This window comes from Colius striatus, chromosome 4 (genome assembly GCF_028858725.1).
Source record: "Colius striatus isolate bColStr4 chromosome 4, bColStr4.1.hap1, whole genome shotgun sequence".
Classification (NCBI taxonomy): domain Eukaryota; kingdom Metazoa; phylum Chordata; class Aves; order Coliiformes; family Coliidae; genus Colius; species Colius striatus.
In genome coordinates this window covers 53,444,665-53,464,673 of record NC_084762.1, presented here as the reverse complement: position 1 = coordinate 53,464,673, position 20,009 = coordinate 53,444,665, and the positions used below count along the sequence as shown (strand labels likewise).

The following is a 20,009-nucleotide window of genomic DNA, read 5'->3' as shown; positions in this document are numbered from 1 at the left end:
AGAGGAGAGGCAGCAGAGAAAGAAGGCACCTGCAGAATGCTCCAAGCATCTGTATAGATCCATGGAACTGTGGCAGTAGCTCTGCTGAGTCTAGAAGATACTACAGTCTAAATCACAGTTTCTTCACGAAACTTGCAAACTGAAGTCCCCCAGACAAATAAACACACTGCTCTGGTGTTGCCTGCTTTTTCACACACATTAATGCATTTCTGTTTCTAACTAGGAGGAAGCTTTCATCAGAAACTTTAAACGCAGACATCAGTGACCAGGTAGGACAAAGAGGTCTCTCTTGAGGCTGTGTGGCCAACTGCATGCAACTTGTAACAGCAGTATAAATTCCTTAGTAAAATACGAGGCAATGTTTTATCTTGTCATGTTCCAGTACTAACACTCTTGTTTCTGAACACGTGTGGAACTTCACGTGAAACGGCAAGTCACATTTTAAAATACTTTTTTCAGCTATTGTCACCATACTTACAATTGTACCTATATATGCACAGGGAGATACGTGTACAATACTGTAATTAGTAAGATGGTTACTTGAAAAACAGATGAAAATTGAAGGTTTACTCCCCACTGATTTCAATAGCTGCTTGCAACACATTTCAGGGTTTAGAAGAAAAATGAGAAATTATTGAATTTCATTAGCAGATACAAAATTATACTGAAACAGATACATAATGCATCAGAATTTTGTCCTTTATATGGAGAAACAAAATTTTGCTATCTTAGAAGAGTAAAAATAAATGTCTCTTAAAGAGAATTAAAGATTAAAACATGCAGGATATACTTGCAGGAGACAAGTGCAATAGAATGAAATTAATGGCAAGTTAAGATTCTTGCTGAGCATTAGATTGCAGTCTAGAAAATGGACAGTCCTTCCTTTTTCAAAAAGAAGAAAGTAAAATTGGAAATAATTACAAAAGTTGATCAGACACATCAATTACAGTGTTAAGTCAGTGACAAAAATACAGATGTAAGGAGGAAGATTTTGAATTTCTGTTTAAATCTGAGGAGCATGTTTAAATCAGAGATGCACGCAAAACAAAAAGTAAAGCAGTCCATACACTTGCTGAACTCTCAGAGGTGTTTGAACGTTTTGCCAGACATCCAGGATGTGAAGTCTAGCTGTGATATTTCAGATCTAGATGAAATATTACAAAGCTAACATGATTTATTTTTCACATTGAAAATACTTCCTAACAAGTTCTAATGCAAATGAAACATTAACCAAATTAACATTTATTTAATAGAGCACACAGGCAATTTAATATTTTTCTGTCTTCAGACACACTTAATCAATTTCTCTCCCTTCTGATATCTCCTGCTCCATGAATTACAAGGTGAGTCTCACAAACAACTCATGGTTGTTCACACAATGCAGGTAACTGGGGAAACAAAGAATACTGGGTACTAAAATGAAAACTCAATGCCACAAACATGATGCTATCTGCAGCTGCAAAGTCTGTCAGGAGACGCAGCTAGCAATATCACCAGTAGAACAGAGTGGGCAAAGCAAGCTGTTCACAACTCCAGTATTTGTACCCCAGCATTGAGAAGAAAATGGTACAAATAAATTATAATGAAATTATAATATTGAAATGAACTGATGTGCTTTACTTGATGTGTAACCTACCCCACTACTCTCCTTTACTCCAAGGTTTAAAATTTTTGTACATAATTTATACTAACAGGTTATTCCATGCTTTGATGAAACCGATGAAAAAATTCACAAACTGATTTAACTGTCATTTTGTCAGAATGACCTCAAAGATTTTTCATTACAGCACTGGAAGCTGACAGAAGATTTTGTGACAAATCTGCTTGCACTTGAACTTACCTTCACTGCTACTGTCATCTAACAATAAATCATTAGGTGATTCCTCTGTTTCGGAAGCATGACTTTTTTTGCTTTGTAATCTTGGAATCAATGTTTTATTTTTTTCATCTGAAAAATCACTGTCACTAGAGGTCCATATTATGTCCTCAGCTTCCTTAGAGCTTTCAGCAGCAGCAGATCCTGTTAAGAAGAATTGCAAAGTGTTAGATTGTTACAGAAGTGCTATTGTATTAAATTTTAAATTCTTGAAATTAAATTGTATTATTTTTTAACTGCAAAAAAACCAATTCTGTAATACTGAAACATTAACTCACATATATTTCTCATACATTCATACATAATTTTATTTTTGGTTCTCCACAATAAATGCTAGCACTTCATTTTACACAACAAGGCTATCACTCTGTCCTTCAGCAGAGTGAGGACAAGTAAAGACTGTCTGACATATAGTCCGCTACACACAGTCCTACTTCTCTCATGTGCCCTTTTAAAATCCTAAGTGGTTTAAATAAAGACTGTCCTCTGTATTATGCCTGGAGATTAAAAAAAAAAAATCCACAATATTGAACAGACTGGGGTGCATAGAAGACTGTGAAAGCAGGAAGCTGACAAAATTCTGTGCTATCTACCATTTATACTTACGAAATATATATTCTCACTCATCCTTGCTTGTCTGTCTCTAGCGGGAGAATAATTTCACCTTATATCTAGACAGCAAAGGATTGCTTTTCATTCCCTCCTCTTTAAAAATGTGAAGAATTTAAATATCCTGTCCCTGCTAGAACACTCACTGTATACAGCATTAGTGATGCTTCTTTCAGCTGTTCAGTAGCAATAGCTGAAGTGCCCGTGGTTTTGCAAAGGTGAACAGAGGTGTTGAATAGACTTCTGGTGAATAGAGGAGCCCAATCACAAGAGCATCACAACTCTGTCTCTGCCCAAAATTAGCTTCTGATTACAGTAACTGAATAAGAAAGCATCTAGCATTTTGAGCCAACTTCCACCTTGAAAGAGGGTAACACAAAGCTACAATCTTCTGACAATGCTACCATGAAACAGTTACAATATACCTGCTGCACTTTCAGCAGATGTTAACCGTGGTCCAAGATGCTTCTTGATCTTTGATTTCTTATCAGTAGATCTTAGGGACTACATTAAAAAGAGGTGAAGACAAAGACATTAAAGACAATTTTAACATGTAGTAATACACACAAAACTTGTTATTCACTCACCACAACTTAGTAGCACAATTTCAAATGATTTTTTCTATAAATAAAGCATGAGCACAGTAACAAAAAAGCTGAATTTTCATTGTCTTGCAAATTACAAACTTACTGTGACTATCAAAGGAATCACTTCCAAACTTGCAAAGAACAAGAGCCAGTATTTTCAGCATTAAAATGTCAGAAGTGGGCAGGAAGAGCACACTTCATAAAGCATATGCCCTATTCAAAGGTTACAGAAAGAAGCACTCAGTGGCCTTGTCTCTTAATCCCACAAGCTATGCAACACTGTGACTGCTCAGTACTAGAAGAAGAAACAGAAAAGCAACATGGTTGAAGACATTTTTTGGCATAAAGTACTTCTCACCCAGAGACTGAACATCTCTGTTCATGACCAACAAGACTAACACACACACACAAAGTTAAGCATAATTTGATATATGCAAAAGACCACATGCACCAAGATCCACATCTGTAGGGTCATCAAAATGAGGTATTTTCTACAGCTAATTTATTATTGCAAACGTATACTTTAAATCTAGCAAAAAAATCTTCAGATACAAACAGGATTCTTTTTATTCCATAGTTTTTAGGAAATGCAGTACTCCATCCCAAATGTCAAATTACTTTTGCATCTCTCAGTGCATTACAGGAATTTTCCAAGTGATAAGTGCTATCTACAACATAACGTATTAACATATGCTCAGAAAATCGTACTAACAAGACAATGCCCTGATATAACCTTGCCTTCCATTTCTATCTACTTTGACAGTTACAACAATATGCTCTTAACAGGGAAACAGCACAACAAAGGGCAACATCCTATAATTCAGTCAAGCATGGAAATTGGTTTCACTGTCAGCTTGCATCTCTTTCTTACACTGTTAAGTAAGCCTGCATTTTACCTCCAGCACTGAAGTGCTCTGAAAGCCATCCCCACATCTAAGCCATGCATTGGAAATCGAAGTAGCAGCCACTGATGTTGTGACATTTGACTTTTTCAGCTGTAAGGGTGTCTCATCTGGGAAAGGTGTGCATTCTGCATTCCAAAATCGCTTCCGCTATGAGGGAAAAAACCCAAACTCAGTAAAAACATGAAGTATACATAATTAGTTACAAGTGAACTTTACTTGATCTAGACCACCACACTTAGAAATGGCAACTTGTAATGAGTTGGGGAAGAAAATTCTTCAACACCTGAAACTGGTTTTTATGCAACACCATACAATAACAACTCCAATGTCATGGGTAAAAGGAATTTTTAATAAATGCACTACTTTCTGTTGATTCAAGTTACATTTGTAGTACCCATTAGCTGTCCAGCTAAGTTGAAAACATCATCCTAAACAGGAACATTTCCCCAGAAATGGTGGACAAAGTGTTGTATTCCCCTTAGAGGGGATGCTGGAAGTCATTTGGACAATTAGATAAGTCACGAAACAGGATGCTGATTTAGCATCTAGTGCTAAGTTCATGCAATAGATTTTAATGTCTGACAATAGCTGAAGCTGAGAGAATTGTCTCCTATCACATCTGAAGTGATCTAAGATTCTACACTAAATTATACATATAAATTGATCTTAAGCATGATAAACAGCCCACTCTGAAACTTATCTTACAAAAAGTTGACTATACTATCTCCCTTAATACATCTTTCTTTTTTTTATTATTTTTTTCTTCTTGTTTCCTCTTAATATTTTTAAGGCTCAAAAGAATAGAACAAGCACTTTCCAAAAGCATACAGTGAGCATCTTGCTTCTGCCCTCTGGTCAGACAGTCCAATTGTTTGCATGGTGCAAAGACAGAGTGACACAAGTGGTTTTCCAGTTTCCTCTGAAACTAAGAGCCTTTTCTAAAACCACTGAGGGCATTTACACCACAAAGCAGCTACTACAAGAGTCATTATCATCAAAGACAAATTGTCCCCATAACTACTCCCAGTGATATATAAATGAGAATACAACCTTGAATCTAATTAAATAAAGAATCAAAAGCACTTTAATTAGAAAATAATGTCAAGTAAGGAGGCTATGGCAAGGGTTAATAGGGTTTAAACAAGGGTTAACATTATTACACAAAGAGAATTTAAATCCTGCTTTCACTCCAGTGAAGATGCTGGCCCAAGCCTCTGTTTCCAGTGAGCTTAGACACAAGCCTTTACATTGTGTTATCCTCTTGGTAAGTACTCATCTCCACACTGAGGAAAGCATGGATAGGGAAAATACTAATAGTTGAAACATGTCAAGACCCAATGTCACAGCAAGGCCTCACTCCAGTTGACAATGTTCTCTTCACTCCCATGCCCCTCAGAATGGATGGCTTCTGCCAGGCTCAGAGTTAACACTACAGCCACCAGTGCACCAAGGCTCAAAATGACACCATAGGTCCAGTTTGCTTTTTTGGTTTTGGGTTTTCTTTGGATAGGGGTTTTTTTGGGTCTGTTGGGTTGTTGGTGTTGGGTTTTTTTTCAAACCTTAGCCAATGCTGGAAGCCTTGTTTATAGAAACATTTTTGTAGCTTCAAGATAATTTTGCAAGATGCAAATTAAAATTTACAGTGTAAAATGCAGTTCATCTAAGCTTATGTCTTTAATGAGACACTCCCATTTAGAAGAATGTGTATCTGTTCCAGTAATAGCAGTACAACTTGTGCATGGTTTTACAATACTCTGCTTTTGATAGTCAATTAGAAGCAGAAACAGTTCCAAACAAGTGAAAAAGCCACAAAACTGCATGCATAGAGTTATATAAACTAGGCTTCATAGTATATTTCTCTTGTTAGGAAGACTAATAATCAGTGAACTAGAGAATTACTCTCTATTACATTTCTCATTAATGTTATTCTTAAAATCATTAAATTCCCTGACAGATAGAATCCTTCTATTTCTCTGTGCTGTGGAATACCAAGAGAAGAAAGACAATAGCATAAGAAGCAGAGTATGAACAGCAGAATGTGGCAGCCAAGGTGTGGCCAGTGGTGCACAACTGTCAAGATTTCGGAAGGGAATGCCATATAAAAATGAGCAGGATGAAAGCTACGTGTGATCTCCCTCTCGCTAGGTAAGAAGGTTAGGGGGCATATAGAAAAGGTATCCTTACAGTTGACAAGATTAACATGAGTAGAAAAAATAGCTGTTTTTATGCTTAGATGGTGCAGATGGTTATGCTTTAGATTACGAGTGTAATGTGAAGTGACACTGGGAGTGACTTTTAAACATCTGGGAATGACCTTTAAACATCTGGGAATATCTCTTCAGAGGCATCAGACAATCATGGCTATGACAGGCAAAAATAGAGTTTTAGTAGTTAACGAATGTTAACAACACAACAGCGTTATCTAATCCTCCACTCTGCTAGCCTGGATAAAGGCAAGGCTGCTCAGGTTTTCAGAGCAGCACTGCAGAAAAGTCTCAGTTCAACTGGTCTCATGACAAACCAGAAACAACTGCAGTTCACTCTCACCCTTCTTCCCAAGTACTCAGCACTCACAAGACTGCAGACATAGTGACACGGAATAAAACGATCAGAAAACTTCTTTTGAGAAGAAACACGACTTATCTACAGCTGGCACAGCAGCAGAAGAAAGGATACAAGGACCAGTGAGACAATTCCAGCAGCTGGCTGACAACACGTTGGCTTAATTACAACCTGAAAAAATGTCAGTGCTGCTGATAGCTATGGTTAATTATCTCTTTTTTCTCACCATGCATCCTGCTCCCTGGATACAGGAAAACCCGAGAGGTTCTGCTATCACTACACAGAAATTTATAGTCATAGCCACTGTAGTCACTCACAAAAACTGTAAACAGTTCCTCAACTCCCAGAACAAAAAAGTAAAGAAATATATCCTCCGCATAAGTTATTCTTCAGTTACTGCAAATTTCTGGCAGGTACCATTTGAAGAGACAAGAAAAAGAAGGACTTACAGTTGTTGACATTGACAGCAGTGACTTACAGCTCTGTCCTTTTAATGCAGACACCTTTCCACCATTTCCCACATCCTACATCACCTTAAAAAAAAATTTGAAAAACAAGCCCTAAAGACAACTCTCCCCATCCCAAACTCCTTGACACTTTAAATCTCTCAATGTAAACACCTGATGTGAACTCACACTCACACATCTGTGAGTCCACAGCTGTGTGGACCTACAGCTTCAATTGACAGTTAAGGAGTTTGTCATAGTAGCACTATATGCATGCTTATATACGTATGGGTGCATGTATACATATTCATAGCAAATATTTCTTCAAAAAATACAAAAATATGCCCTGTAAAAACCATATAATTTCAACATGCACAAAGTTTATGTGCACATATAAATGTAAAGCACACAAGAGTCCTTATATTAAAAACCCGTAGTTTGAACATTGTATGCCATAGTCTCTATACTATGTCACACATACGTAGATACAAGGTTGAGACATGCAGTTAGGAAGAAAAATTTTGGAGGACACAACACCAGAGAATTCCCTCTGTACGAATACTACAATGCAGAGTAGAAGAGAAACACAGTGATGGCATTTTCCACACACAGTTAGTGTCTGCATGCTTCAAATTACAAATGCCCTACAGCAGCAGGGAAAGCCTGGGAGTGGGTGTGAGGGAGCTGGGAACAGCCCTGTGGGACCTCCGTTTTGCTCTTTGCTTTCTGGCACGGTGGGTTGGTGCCTGTGCAGGGGAGGGCATTCTCAGCCTTCTTCTGTGGAGCCTCGGAGGTTGTTGCACCCCACACCCTGGCACAGATGTCCGGTGTCCAAGGACCTCTGCCCGCAGGAGTGTGTCAGCTGGCATGAAGAAATAAAAAGCTTTAAAGGCTCTTTGCTTCCACTCCAACCTGCTTCAAGGCAATAGAGAAGCAAATATTTTAAGGAATTTGTTTCTCAGGAATAAATATTTATAATGAAGCTAATCTGAAGGCCACATAGTTCCCAAAGAAATGCAGCAACAGTGAGTTCTCTTAATCTTCAGTCACAAGGTTAATCACCATATTTTATCTCTGACATGAAGATGGGGCATACAAAAATATATTGTGTAATTTATTAATGTTGTGCAGGAAGTATCTAGAAGCAAGACATTGGTATTAAAAAAACCCTGTATCACTGCATCAAGCTCAAAAGAAGCAGAACATATAGACTTGGCCTACCTTCTAAAAATTAAGATTTATTACAAAACAAAAGAGTCAGGCAAGGAATTTTGTGAATTGCATAGTGCATCTGAAGACAAAATATGACCTCTGAAATCTGGAGTTAAAAAAAGGCAGGCCAGGATGGCTACCTCATGTAGAAATTGTCTGTTGGCTCTGTTCACGGAAGGATTGCATTTTGTGTCTGGAGCAGTTTCTTCTAGAGGAGTGAAAAAATTTTAAATTACTCCTGCTGCCCACTCCAGTGGGCTTAGGATCAAGCCCTCCAAGCAAAAGGCACTGTGTGCTATCTTTCCCCATTACTTCTTTAGTTACTTCCAGTGAGATAAAGGTAAGTCGGCCCATGTAGGTGTTGGCATGAGGAAATGGGAGACACACTCTGAAAATTCAATAAAGATACACAGCAATTATGCAACAGATTACCAAAAGTATGGGGTTGGGAGGTGGATTTGACTTTTAAATATATGGTTCTATCTAGAACATCTCCACTCAACCAATCTATGTTGTTACTTATGTGAAATACCTGTTACCCAGAAGTACCCTGTATGAAGTCATTGTGACTGTATATTCAAAGACTATCCAATACACAGTCCTTTACACTCCAGCCAATCCTACTTTTATGGAGCTGCTCCAAAAAACACAGAATGAACCCCTAGGAAAACACGGCCCAATACATAGTGGCACTTCTTTGACATTTCACCTTCTCTAACACAAAAAGGAATGTCAGCTGAAGGACAAAAATAATAATAGAATGTTTCACTACAGGAACTCCTGCTACTGACATGCAAGTCCAGTAGTCATGTCACTTAAGTATCACCCAAAAATATTCAAATACAATTACTGCATTCTTCCCTAAAAGCAGGACAAAAAATAAAGTGCTGAAAACCACAGCTCTAATTTCTAGAGATTTTTTGTGTTTCTAAAAAGAAACTCCAACTTTTGAAGGGAACAATCGCATAGAAGTTAACAGAAATATCGAACACCAACCAACAGTCACCCTCATCTTTTGCCTTTGTCCTCACAGCCTTCACATAAATGTACTAGCTAAAAGAAAGGAGTCTTGGGCTTAAGATGGCACAAAACTGAATTAGACAACAGGCATCTCATTTTCAGCAGAACTCAGTATTCACATTACTGATCTCCTGAAAGTGTAATTACTGTTTTTAGTACCTGAATAGAGAGGTTCTAGTTTACTATTAAAACACCCTTGCATTTTAAACTCTCAAGTTTAAAAAGAATTCAAAAAAAGGTTGCAAAATTAAAACTACAATCTGTGGGCTTTTTTTTCAAGCCAAGATTATTTCTTTATTCCAATGAAAACCAGTATACATATTTTCCAAAAACAACTTGCAAGACTACATATGATCCTGAGGAAGGACTTCATCACACTGTAATCATTTTGGAAAAAAACCTAAACTGTATGAACACAGTCACAATGACCCAACCTACCTCCTTCCACACTGTCAGCATGTTTGGGGGAAAAAAAAAATAGAAGAAATATTAAAAAATGTTTATTGATATTGATATGTGAAACCAGTATTTAAAATCTGTCTTGTGATCATGATTTTTACTACTCTTAATGAAAAGCTTAATGAAACTGACTTAATGAAATTGACTGACACAAATATATATAGTGTATATAATACTACCATTTCAACATCAAGACTTTTTTAGCCTATACATGGTATTTAAGTGAGAGTATAAATTAGTATATACTTACACAGAGGGAAAAACCCCAAATTCTCATGGAATAAGAATACTATTGAAAAAGTATGTGTATTAATAACTTGTGCCAAGCAGTTAGACAGAAAACTCCACTCTACCAAAATGGTTAAACCAGAACTATTTTAGAAAAGCTCTCGCACAATTAAATTAACAAAAATGTTTAGGATACATAACAAAAACATACCATACTGATATTGTATCAGGTTGGTTTGGTTTTTTAAGTGGTTTAATTACTAGTCAGCAAGTCGAGAGGACTGATGTCTTTTACCTTTACCAGTACAGTTTTCGTTGATATTGTAATGAGAAGCAACATCTTTGTTGCAAAAGAAACTATTATTATCAAAAGCTGTCATCACATTGCATCAAGAGCTGGTTAAACTTTGGTAGCTAAAGTGTGCAGCTTTTTGCTAGTCAAGAACTTTCAGAAAAAAATATGTATAGTATCAGTACCACGGGGTAATTTAAATGAAGTATAATAGGTTATTTCAAGCCAGTTGTTGACTTTTTCTTCCATAAAGATTTGCTTTAAATGAGGTTATATTTGAAAATCGGTGTCGAACAGTCACACCATTTCATCTGTACACTACGTGGAAAAAAAAATGCTTCAGAATCCAGATCTATCATTTCAACTTTGTGTTTTTATAGCAAAGAACATTTATAGTCTGTCTTTCAGCAGTACCTCAATATTAGCATAAGCACTGGAAATCAGAGACGGCATCCTAATAACTATCCTGAAAGTGTTATAAAATGCACCAAATTACCAACGTGAGGAGATCAAAAGAACACATGGGGCACTTCTCCTCACTGTACTCCCACTCATCCTTAAAGACACTAAGCTACTCGAAAGGATGTCAAGTCTGGCATAATTTTACTTTCCCTGCACGTTTTCTCCGACAGTCATCTAACAAAAAGGCCGAATTACACTTTCCCTCGGTACAGCTGTGCTCCCACTCTATAAAGATGAAGAAAAGGTCAACGTTGCGCAATCGAGAACACCACGAAAGCTGGGAAGTACTCGTCCGTCTTCCTGACCCTGCCGCAATGAGGCGGACTGCCAACAGATCAGTCGTGCCTCAGCACAAGCCGGAACGGAGCCTGCTCCTCTGGCAGCCAGCGGAGCCGCGGGCGCGGGCAGAGCCCGACAACGGGCCCCGCAAGGCCGCTTCCCGTGTGGCGCTCGCCCGCAGGCTCAGCTCGGCTCGGCAGCCCCTGCCTGCCCGATCAGGGACCACCTACCCTTTGGGGAGCCGGCCGAGTTTCTTGCACTGCCTCCCCCCGTTCTAGTGGGGAGCTGGCGCCAGCCCGAGGTGGGGGCTTGGGTCTGAGAGGGCTGCTCCGCGCCGCCGTCACCACCGCCACCATCCGCCCCTGCACCGGGGCCCCGGGAGCCGCCCTCAGCCGTGGGGGCAGACCGCGCCGGCAGTAGCCCGCGACCGGCCCGGCCCGACCCGATCCCAGCGGCCCCCCTCCTCTCCCGGCCACCCGGAGCGGCCCCCCTCCCCGCCCGCGCACACGCAGGTACCTTCCTACTGGGCATCGCCCCCTGACACGGCGGCCACGTCCCCTGTCACGTGGCGGGGGAGCCCCGGGGGCGGGGCAAAGGGGAACCCCCGGCCCGCTCCCCCTTCCTGAGCCGGCGGCCACACCCCCGCCCTTTCCAGCTTTGGCGCCGCGGCAGCCGAGGCTGCTGATTGGGCGGGTGTGGCGGGCCGCGCGTGGCGTGGCGGGGAGGGCGGAGGTTCCCGAGGCGGCGGGGGAGGTGCGCGTGCGCTCTGCGGAGCCGTTGGAGGGCGGTTGTGGGTTGGCGGGAGTGGGGGCGCTGCTGTCCTGCCTTTGTGCCGTCCTTGTCCAGCTCCTTCGGACCCAGACGCCGGTGGGCTCGGCAGGGCTGCGGGAGCTGTGGGCCATTTCTCGGCGGGAAACGCCATAACCGGCGACTCGCCCCTCCGGCTCCCTTCGACCTGGGAGTGCTACGGCCTAGGTCACCTGTGCCTTTGCCCTGGCCACTGGCCAAGTTGGCAGCTCTGGTTTCTTAACTGTACGGTGTGGAGAGCTTATGACCGAGCCTCTGTTTTTCCTCCACATCCTTTACGATACCCAAGTTCACCCAGAAGTAACTATCAAAAGACTGATGCTTTTTGGCACCACGAGGGAAAAAATCACTGGGATGTAAACACTGGCTAGATACCCGGGTAACGACTAAACACATGAAATTTTATTAAAATGATTTTGCTTTTAAGCCATCGAGGTTTTTAACTCCCTAAACAACAAGTCAGCTGGTAATATAAGGTTACAGGCAAAATGGATAATGTCAGTTCCAGGATGTAGGGACTTTGAATTGAAACTGCTTTGAATGGACCTTCTCTTCCATAAAATGATAACTGCAACTAACTGAAGGGAAAATGACCCTTGAAAGTGCTTTTCTGATAGTGGAAACACTGGCATAAAAGGGACAGATAGGTTATTTTTTTCTTGCTTTTTATATGTTCCTAAGAAGGTCACTTAGGCTGTAAGTGCTGCTGTTAAACAGAGTTGAGAATGATAAACAATCTTTATAAAATTAGATAAATTTATCTCATACCTTAATTAGACTTTATAAAGCACTTACATTTTGTTAGAGGGTACTGTATATCTGCATTTTTATTGTTAAACCCTAATTACATCTATCTATCTCTGTAGTTTGTAGTTTGTATTTTTTTCCAAGGCACCCCATGTCCAGTACCTGCATCACATTCCCTTTATAAAACAGAGGCTAATTAAAGTGGATTTTGCAAAGAGAGGAGAGCCAGGAACATTATCATCCAAACCCCATACTGCCTTTGATTGTTGTGTTCAAAACAGAGTTTAAAGCGCTGTGTTTTCACCCTTCCAAATATTTGCAGTATTTTTTTCCTGAAATTACCAGACTGACAAATGAACTCTATTATATACCATCAAGGTGGTTTTCTTTGATACTTGAAAAACCATCTTATTGCACTATTCAGTTAAATAGTCTATGTTATAGCTAAACCACAAAGAAGTACATGGAGCACAGAAGTCTGGTCTGCTTAGTGAGTCTGTATTTTTTTTTTTTCTGTATGTAAACTCCTTCTAAGGATTCCAAGATGCTCACTCCTGGTAGGAACTTACTTCTACAGAATCCTAAGAAGGTGGCCAAACCAATACATTTCCCTGATTTAACGAGAAAACTGGATTTCTTTGGTGAAGTCCACAAAAAAATTATGTATTTGTCAGGGGTGCTGTTAATTGCATCAATGTTTCTCAGTCCACATGTAGAAAGAACTTCTCTCTCAAAGAAACAAAATGTATTTTATACACATTAATCAAAAGTGAGGAGGCATAAATTTCCTGAAGTTTGGAGGACTTGTTTATATTGATTGAATGTATCTGTCCTTCATTCTAACAGGGGTTTGTGGGTTCATTTCCTCTTACGGAGCATTAAGTTACAGCTTTAAAAGCTTTCCAGTGTATGTATGGACAATGTCAAATTCAAATGTAGAGAAAGGTTTTTGGTTTGAGTAATTTCCTTAGTGAAGTTTTCAAAGTCACAAACATCCCAGACACATCACTGGGATGAGACAGATGAGGAAGATTGCATTAAGTATTTCAAAGTTTGTCTTTTCAGCATCAGCTGGATTTTTCTGAATGTACAGGGCAAGAGGTGATCCCGAGGCCTAGGCTAAACCCCAGCCAGATCCACAGTCTGGATCCAAAAGAACATTTTCTTCCACAGATGGTGTTACAGTTTGACAATTCCAGGCTTTCTAAGGTTTCCTAAGAAACAACATGAAACATTTCAGACTTTTTAATCTCAAAGCTGCAGTGACGGTTCCACTATGAATTAAATTTCACAGCACAATACATGACTATGCTGAGGCAAGATGGAAACTTGTGTGAAAAAATGAAAAAAAACCACCCCAGACCTTCAGGGGAGGCCAGATTTTAGTGAAGCAAATGGAGTATTCATGCAAATTAAAAATTAATAGCTGATCGTTTAAGAATCAAAAGCAAAACCAGGCTTTAAATGAATCAATGTACCCAGGAAGCATCTTTCAGGCAGGCCTTGCCACAGAGGCGGGGGCCAGAGAGCCACGAGGGGCTTCCCAGGGCCTGACCAACACAGAGTGGCTGTGTGTGGGGCCTAAGCCTGGTTGTCTCAGCATCCTGCTACCAAACACTGTCTATGGCATCTTATGATTGCTGAAATGTTTATATCTTCAGTTATTTCTTTGTATTCCGTGCTATAAAAGGAATATGAGTACATAACAGACGGTAACATTTGGGAAGTGTATTTGCCTACTCTTCGTATGTTGTCTCTGGTTTAACAAGCTAAATGCAAATAAAGTAAGATTTTCCAAGCTGAAAGTGAACATCCATCATCAAAGTACTCTGTTTTGGCTCTAACCGGTGACAAAAAAATGCAGGCACATATTCAAAGCTCGAAAAAAGTGTCAATGTTTAAACTTTAATCATTAGACAAGTTTATTCCTACTAAAGTTCTTCCTGTTAGTTTAATTCAACAAGATTTTAAAGTCACTGAGGTACTGATAACACTGCACTTAATTTATTTTAGTAACTTCAGAAACTGAATTTCCTCTTTTAGGTCCAACATTAATACTACTTAGCGTAATTGGTTTTATCATAACTATGGTGTGCCCTTGTGCTGATGACTTTACAGAGACTGTTCTTGGTAAACCTTAAGCAATGCCATGCCCAATGAAGAAAAATATGATGAAAAGTGGATGGAAGCTGTTAATGGTCTACACTCAAGATCTTTTCAGTTTGAAAAGTTCATCTTAAGCATCACTTAAGCTCAGCATATCTGTACTGCTGAGGGAGAGAAGGCTGATTGGCATGGATTGCTGTGCATCCCTACTGTTGGCTACTTCACAGCAGCCTGAAGGGAGCTGGACTCTGCCAATACAGAGTCACATGTTGGACAGCTGAGGCCGGTGCTCAGCAGGCTTTCCCAATAACAGACTGGAGAGAGCCAGAGCACAGGCTTGAGTACTGCCCAGCAACTGTCCTCACCTCTGAGTTGTCAGCAGGCTCTCAGGCCTGGCTCAGGCCCTGCTAGCCAGCACATCCCCAGGCAGTGACCCTGGCACATAGCTCAAGCCAGGACTTGTTTTCAGTAGGCAGAAGGGACAAGGCTGCCCCAGCTTGGAAGCAGAGAGTTTAATTATACTATCATGAGATGTACTATGCTACTTACCCTCAGAACCTGAGAAGGGATTCAAGCCTGTTTTATTTATTTGTATAGTATATTGACTAGTGATAAATACGTGATATTTTGTTTAAGACTTTTCTTTCATCACTATGACAATATGGACCACACCTCTAAGGAGCTATGTTCTGCAGCAGAGAAAAACAGCATTAAACTGACTGTTTTAAGGGTGCTCTCTGATGATGAGTCCCATGGGTTAATCTCAGGAATGGCTACCTTAAAATTCCCAGATTTGCCATAAGCAGCTAAGAACCAAAAGGTACATCCCTGCCACAACCTACATTTCCCCAAAACCAAGACCCTACATTATTCCCATTACTTTTATCTCCTTTAAACATTTCCCCTCAGTTGTGATGCTTACTTTATGATCCTGCTTTACTCTGAGAGTAAGGTCATACAGTCTGTTCAGGAATATGAACAGGCCAGAACTGGGAAGAGCTGCCTTCCTAAGGAGTGAGTTATCATGCATCAGTGCAAAACACTTGCCGCTGTTGCATAAGGCAACAGCTTCTGCTCACTCTGTTTTGACATATATTCTTTTCAGATCAAATGACATTTCCTTTAACAGGTAGGAAATGGATAGGCATCATTAGAATCCTATACAGGCTGCATCTACTACATGGGAGCCTGTACCTGCCTAGAATCACCTGTCCCCTTGCTGTAGGGTGGCTCCCAGATGCATACAGCACAACCATATCCCTTGATAGTCAGCACCTTTGTCTCTCAGCTGTGTGATTTTCCACACCATAATATCCATGGCATCACAAAGACTCTAAATACAGGCGGTGGGTACCAGACCTGCTGCTATCACCAGGCTATATATCACCTATCTGCAAAATCCTACATGCCTCCCTGACCAGTGCCCACTGACGCAGCAGCTACTTTCCCTGCGTGAGGCCCAGTGTGCTCTGGAACAAAGGCAGAGAGATAAATGTGGTATGCAATGGTGGCAGCTCACTGCATTTGCATTGCTCACAACCCCCATAGTAGCTAAAAAGACTGGTTACACTACTCGTTTCATTTGTTTTCTAGCTATCAGCCATATCCTGAAATTCACAAACTGGGGTTTTTTTCCATAGAATCGCAGAACCATAGAATGGTAGGGGTTGGAAGGGACCTTTAGAGATCATCTAGTCCAACTCCCCTGATGAAGCAGGTCCACCTAGATCAGGTTGGTTTTGGTACTTTTATTAATGTAATAAAGGTAACTTTCATTCAAACAAAACTGAAGGTCGTCTTTGAGGTTCTTTAGTGAACTTCCAGTAGGAGTTCACCTTCACGGTGCTTATCTGCCCATGGGCAGATAAATGAAACTGCAAATGGACAAATGTCTTTGGAACAGCTACAGATGATCACTATCTAGCTCTCAGTCTTACTACTAGGTTAAATATCCTTGAGTTATAAAAACAGGTTACCAGACCAAGATAAGCTTACAGAGAGCCTGAAACTTAAATTGAGCTTCTGAACTGATTATAGCCATGGTACAAAAGCTTTCTTCTGTTACAGCGTAGACATGTAAACATTAACAGACTTATGCTAGCCCATGCAGTAATGAGGATGGAAGCACTACCCGAGTCCTACGTGTTAGGCCTCCTAGGAGAATCTGAAGTGTCTCAGACTGCTCCCTCTTCACCTGTTCCTCCCAGTACAATAGTCCCACCTTCAGCTGCTTTGGCAGTTGATCATTTTGGGGTTTGCTCTCCGCATGATTTCTCACTGCTTTCTTCTTACTTACTGGAGTAGGCAGGAATATACTATTAGATACCTTGTAGATAAAGGCTATTGCATATCAGTCAGCTTTAAGTTGGGGAATAGACAAGACACTGTCATAAATTATTAAAAGGCAAAGTTTCCATACTAGGCATTTTTCCCTATGCAAGAATCTCCGTCATCATTCATTTATTAATATCACTTGTAACAGAGAGAGTGAAAACTGAAAGACAAGAATTTATTCTAAGCCATCCTGAACCCTCATCTCTTTGTCTAACATTTGATGGATTAAGAATATAACCTGTCTTGATGTTTGGTTTCTTCCTTTTTTTTTCTTTAGTATCTTTTGTATATGTGGAACACCTATTATTTTTAACTTTTGTTTGCATTTACCAGCAGTACAATATGTTCACTTTTTCAAAATAATAAATCATTGCTTTCTTCTCTGTGCTACACATAATTAATAAACAGCACTGAGGACCTGAGAATTCCGTGACTGATTTCACTGGATTCAAAGCTGGCCTTGAGTTATTTCCCCGAAATGCAGAAAGCCATGTTCAGATAATTTACTTACTAACGTCTGAACTGTCACAAATGTCCCAGCCATAGTTTTTTAAAAACTCAAGCTTTTTCTATAGTGAAATCTGGGCTTTTATCTTAACGCTCATCTCATCCACACCCAAGTTCATGAAATGGAAGTTTGTTCAGGTTATGTTCTGGTGCCAGTTAGAGCTCCTCTTTATTCACGCTACAACTCATTAGTTTTCCAGAAAAGACAGAAAAGAATGTGCTATGGCATTAAGGCTGCTTTTACTGCTCTTCCCACAATCCTGCATGTGGGACAGATAGCTTCAAACACAGCTCAAACAAATGTCTGGAAAAGAACTCTTAAACATCTCAGACTGAAAACTGTAGCTATAGAATAACCCCTAAATGTGTATATGGGTGTGCATGGAAACAGTAAGAACATCAGGTGTAGCAGTAAAACTGTGTGGCTGTGGGTTTTACTCACTCCTGGGCTTGGCCAGCCTGCATGCTCGGTCTTAAGGGCCAACCATTCATACGAATCGTGATGCCGATATCAAGGAAGTTTCTTCAACCAAAGGCTAGCTCATGTCAGTATAATTTCCAAGGTATGCTCCAACATCCCATTAGTTGTGTCATAGCTTGCTCTGTGATGTCCCATACCGAGCCACCAGCCTGTTTCCCTCTCCACTATAGTTTATCTAACACTGCCTCTTTTGTTATGCTGTTAGCAGACACAGATCATGTTGAGTTATGAATTAATGAAATTCCATTTTTACATGTTTTCAGTCTTTTGCATTCCTTGCTTAGTGTAGTTTTTGTGGCAGAGTTTGGGTTTTTTTTAAAAGTTTCATTTATCACCAAGACAGTTTTGAAAGAAGAACAGGAAATACAACCTGTGCTGTATATCCTCTCTATCTATATATCTTCCATATCTATATCTCTGTGACAGCACATCTTCTTTAAAGATAAATTTAGAGGTCTGCAAAGAGAAAAAGTACTTTGCGACCTTCTAGCTTTCAGAAAAGCAAGCACATTTCCTACCACTGTCCATCACACTGATAATAGTTGTTTAGCCAAATTGCTTTTATGTTTGAGGCTTATGAGTGCTAGAGTTAAGAAATTAAAGTGATAGCTACAAAATGGTTTGTTCAGTTTTAGTAACTTACTTGCATAATAAAAAATGTGCTGAGTACAGTGGTAGTCACGAGTCTTTTCTTAGAATCTCTTATAGATTAATTCAATAGCATAATGCAACTTAAAAACAGAAGCAGTAACAATGAGAGGTGGAGGGGATCCCAAATCCAGGGTATGAACACTAATTAAAATCAGAGCTGGCACCTGAAAAATATGAGCTCCAAAGATTCCTAACTAGAATCAAGACTTAACTTAGTAACCTGAAGCCAAGTGCTACAGTTCTGGATTGCTTACAAGAGTAAAAGTTGAGATGCTGCTGCTGGAAGCAGAATATAGGTGTAAGCACATCTCAAGTGAATAATGTGTGATGAATAATACAGAACAAGAACCATTGTATATGGTTTGCACTTAGCAATTTTAACTTGTATAAATTCCTTTCAAACCTGCAGAGTTTGTAAAATAACTCCAGCTCTCATAATGCATTAGGTGCTTGGAAGAGCTCACAGGGTGCTAGTAATGGATTTTAATTGATTTCCTTTCTGGATATATTCCATTTGGTCAATAACATCTTAGACCCTGTATGTGTGACTCCAACTCTCCCTCTAATAGTGTACAGTGAAGGTAACACGAGGTGTCATGCCATATGCTTAAATGCACCTGCAGCTGAAACGTTACTCCTGATGCATTCCAGTCTTTTGCCTACACCAGTGCCTTGCTTCCCCAAGAATCAGAAGGTGCAGAACGTACAGAATATATGGCTGACGTGGTGCGAAGGGCTCTAGTGCAAGTGTTTTTAGAGATTATTGCTGGAAAGGAATGGCAATAAAATCTTTAATCCTCCATTACCTGTTTCTAAAACACATTCATAACATCGTTTCATATACCATCTCCTCGGGCACCTCTTCGTACGTACCACAAACATGGCATCTTTAATACACGTTTAACAAGAAAATCAACACGATCATCATCCCGACTGGCCGTGCCTGCGACAGGCTGCTGCAGGCCAGCCCCGGCACCGGGTTCCGCGAGGAAGATGAAGGCTCGGGCCAAGGGCAGGCTGTCACGGCAGCAGCAGGGGCGCCGTGGGGAGACGCCCAGCCCGGCGGGCGAGGCGCGGAAAGGCCGCCGCGGCAGGGGCCCAAACGCGCGGCGCCCCAGCCCCACGCACCGCGCCGCCCGTCCCCCGCGGGTGCCCAGCGGCGAGGGGCAGGCCCCGGAACGGCCCGAGGGGCGCGGCCGCGGAGACGCCCTCCTCCCGCCCCCGGACCCGCCGCCTCCCTCTCTCCCTCCGTCGCTCTCTGCCTCCCTCCGTTCCTCCCGGCGCGGCGCGGCGCGGAGCTCAGCGGGACGATGTGGCGGTGGCGGTATGTCAGCGCGCAGCAGCTGGACGGCTTCCGCCGGTACAAGGTAACGGCCAGAGCACGGGGGTCGGGGGGTGGGCTGCGGCTTGGCCTCCCCGTTCGGCGCGTCTGGGCTCTG

At 41.0% G+C, this 20,009-nt stretch overlaps 1 protein-coding gene across 2 annotated transcripts in view; it reads right to left on the bottom strand.

Moving 5' to 3' along the window:
- Positions 1–11,591, bottom strand: part of SPIDR (scaffold protein involved in DNA repair) — a 202,150-nt gene extending 190,559 nt beyond the window's left edge. For both annotated transcript variants that reach the window (XM_061995488.1, XM_061995487.1), the window contains exons 1-4: positions 11,454–11,591; positions 3,969–4,124; positions 2,911–2,989; positions 1,841–2,020 (exon numbers count right to left, since the gene is read on the bottom strand). In XM_061995488.1, the coding sequence (XP_061851472.1) occupies positions 1,841–2,020; positions 2,911–2,989; positions 3,969–4,124; positions 11,454–11,468 (430 nt within the window). In that variant the 5' untranslated portion in view covers positions 11,469–11,591. The remainder of the gene's footprint in view (positions 1–1,840; positions 2,021–2,910; positions 2,990–3,968; positions 4,125–11,453) is intronic.
- Positions 11,592–20,009: the final 8,418 nt, after the last annotated feature.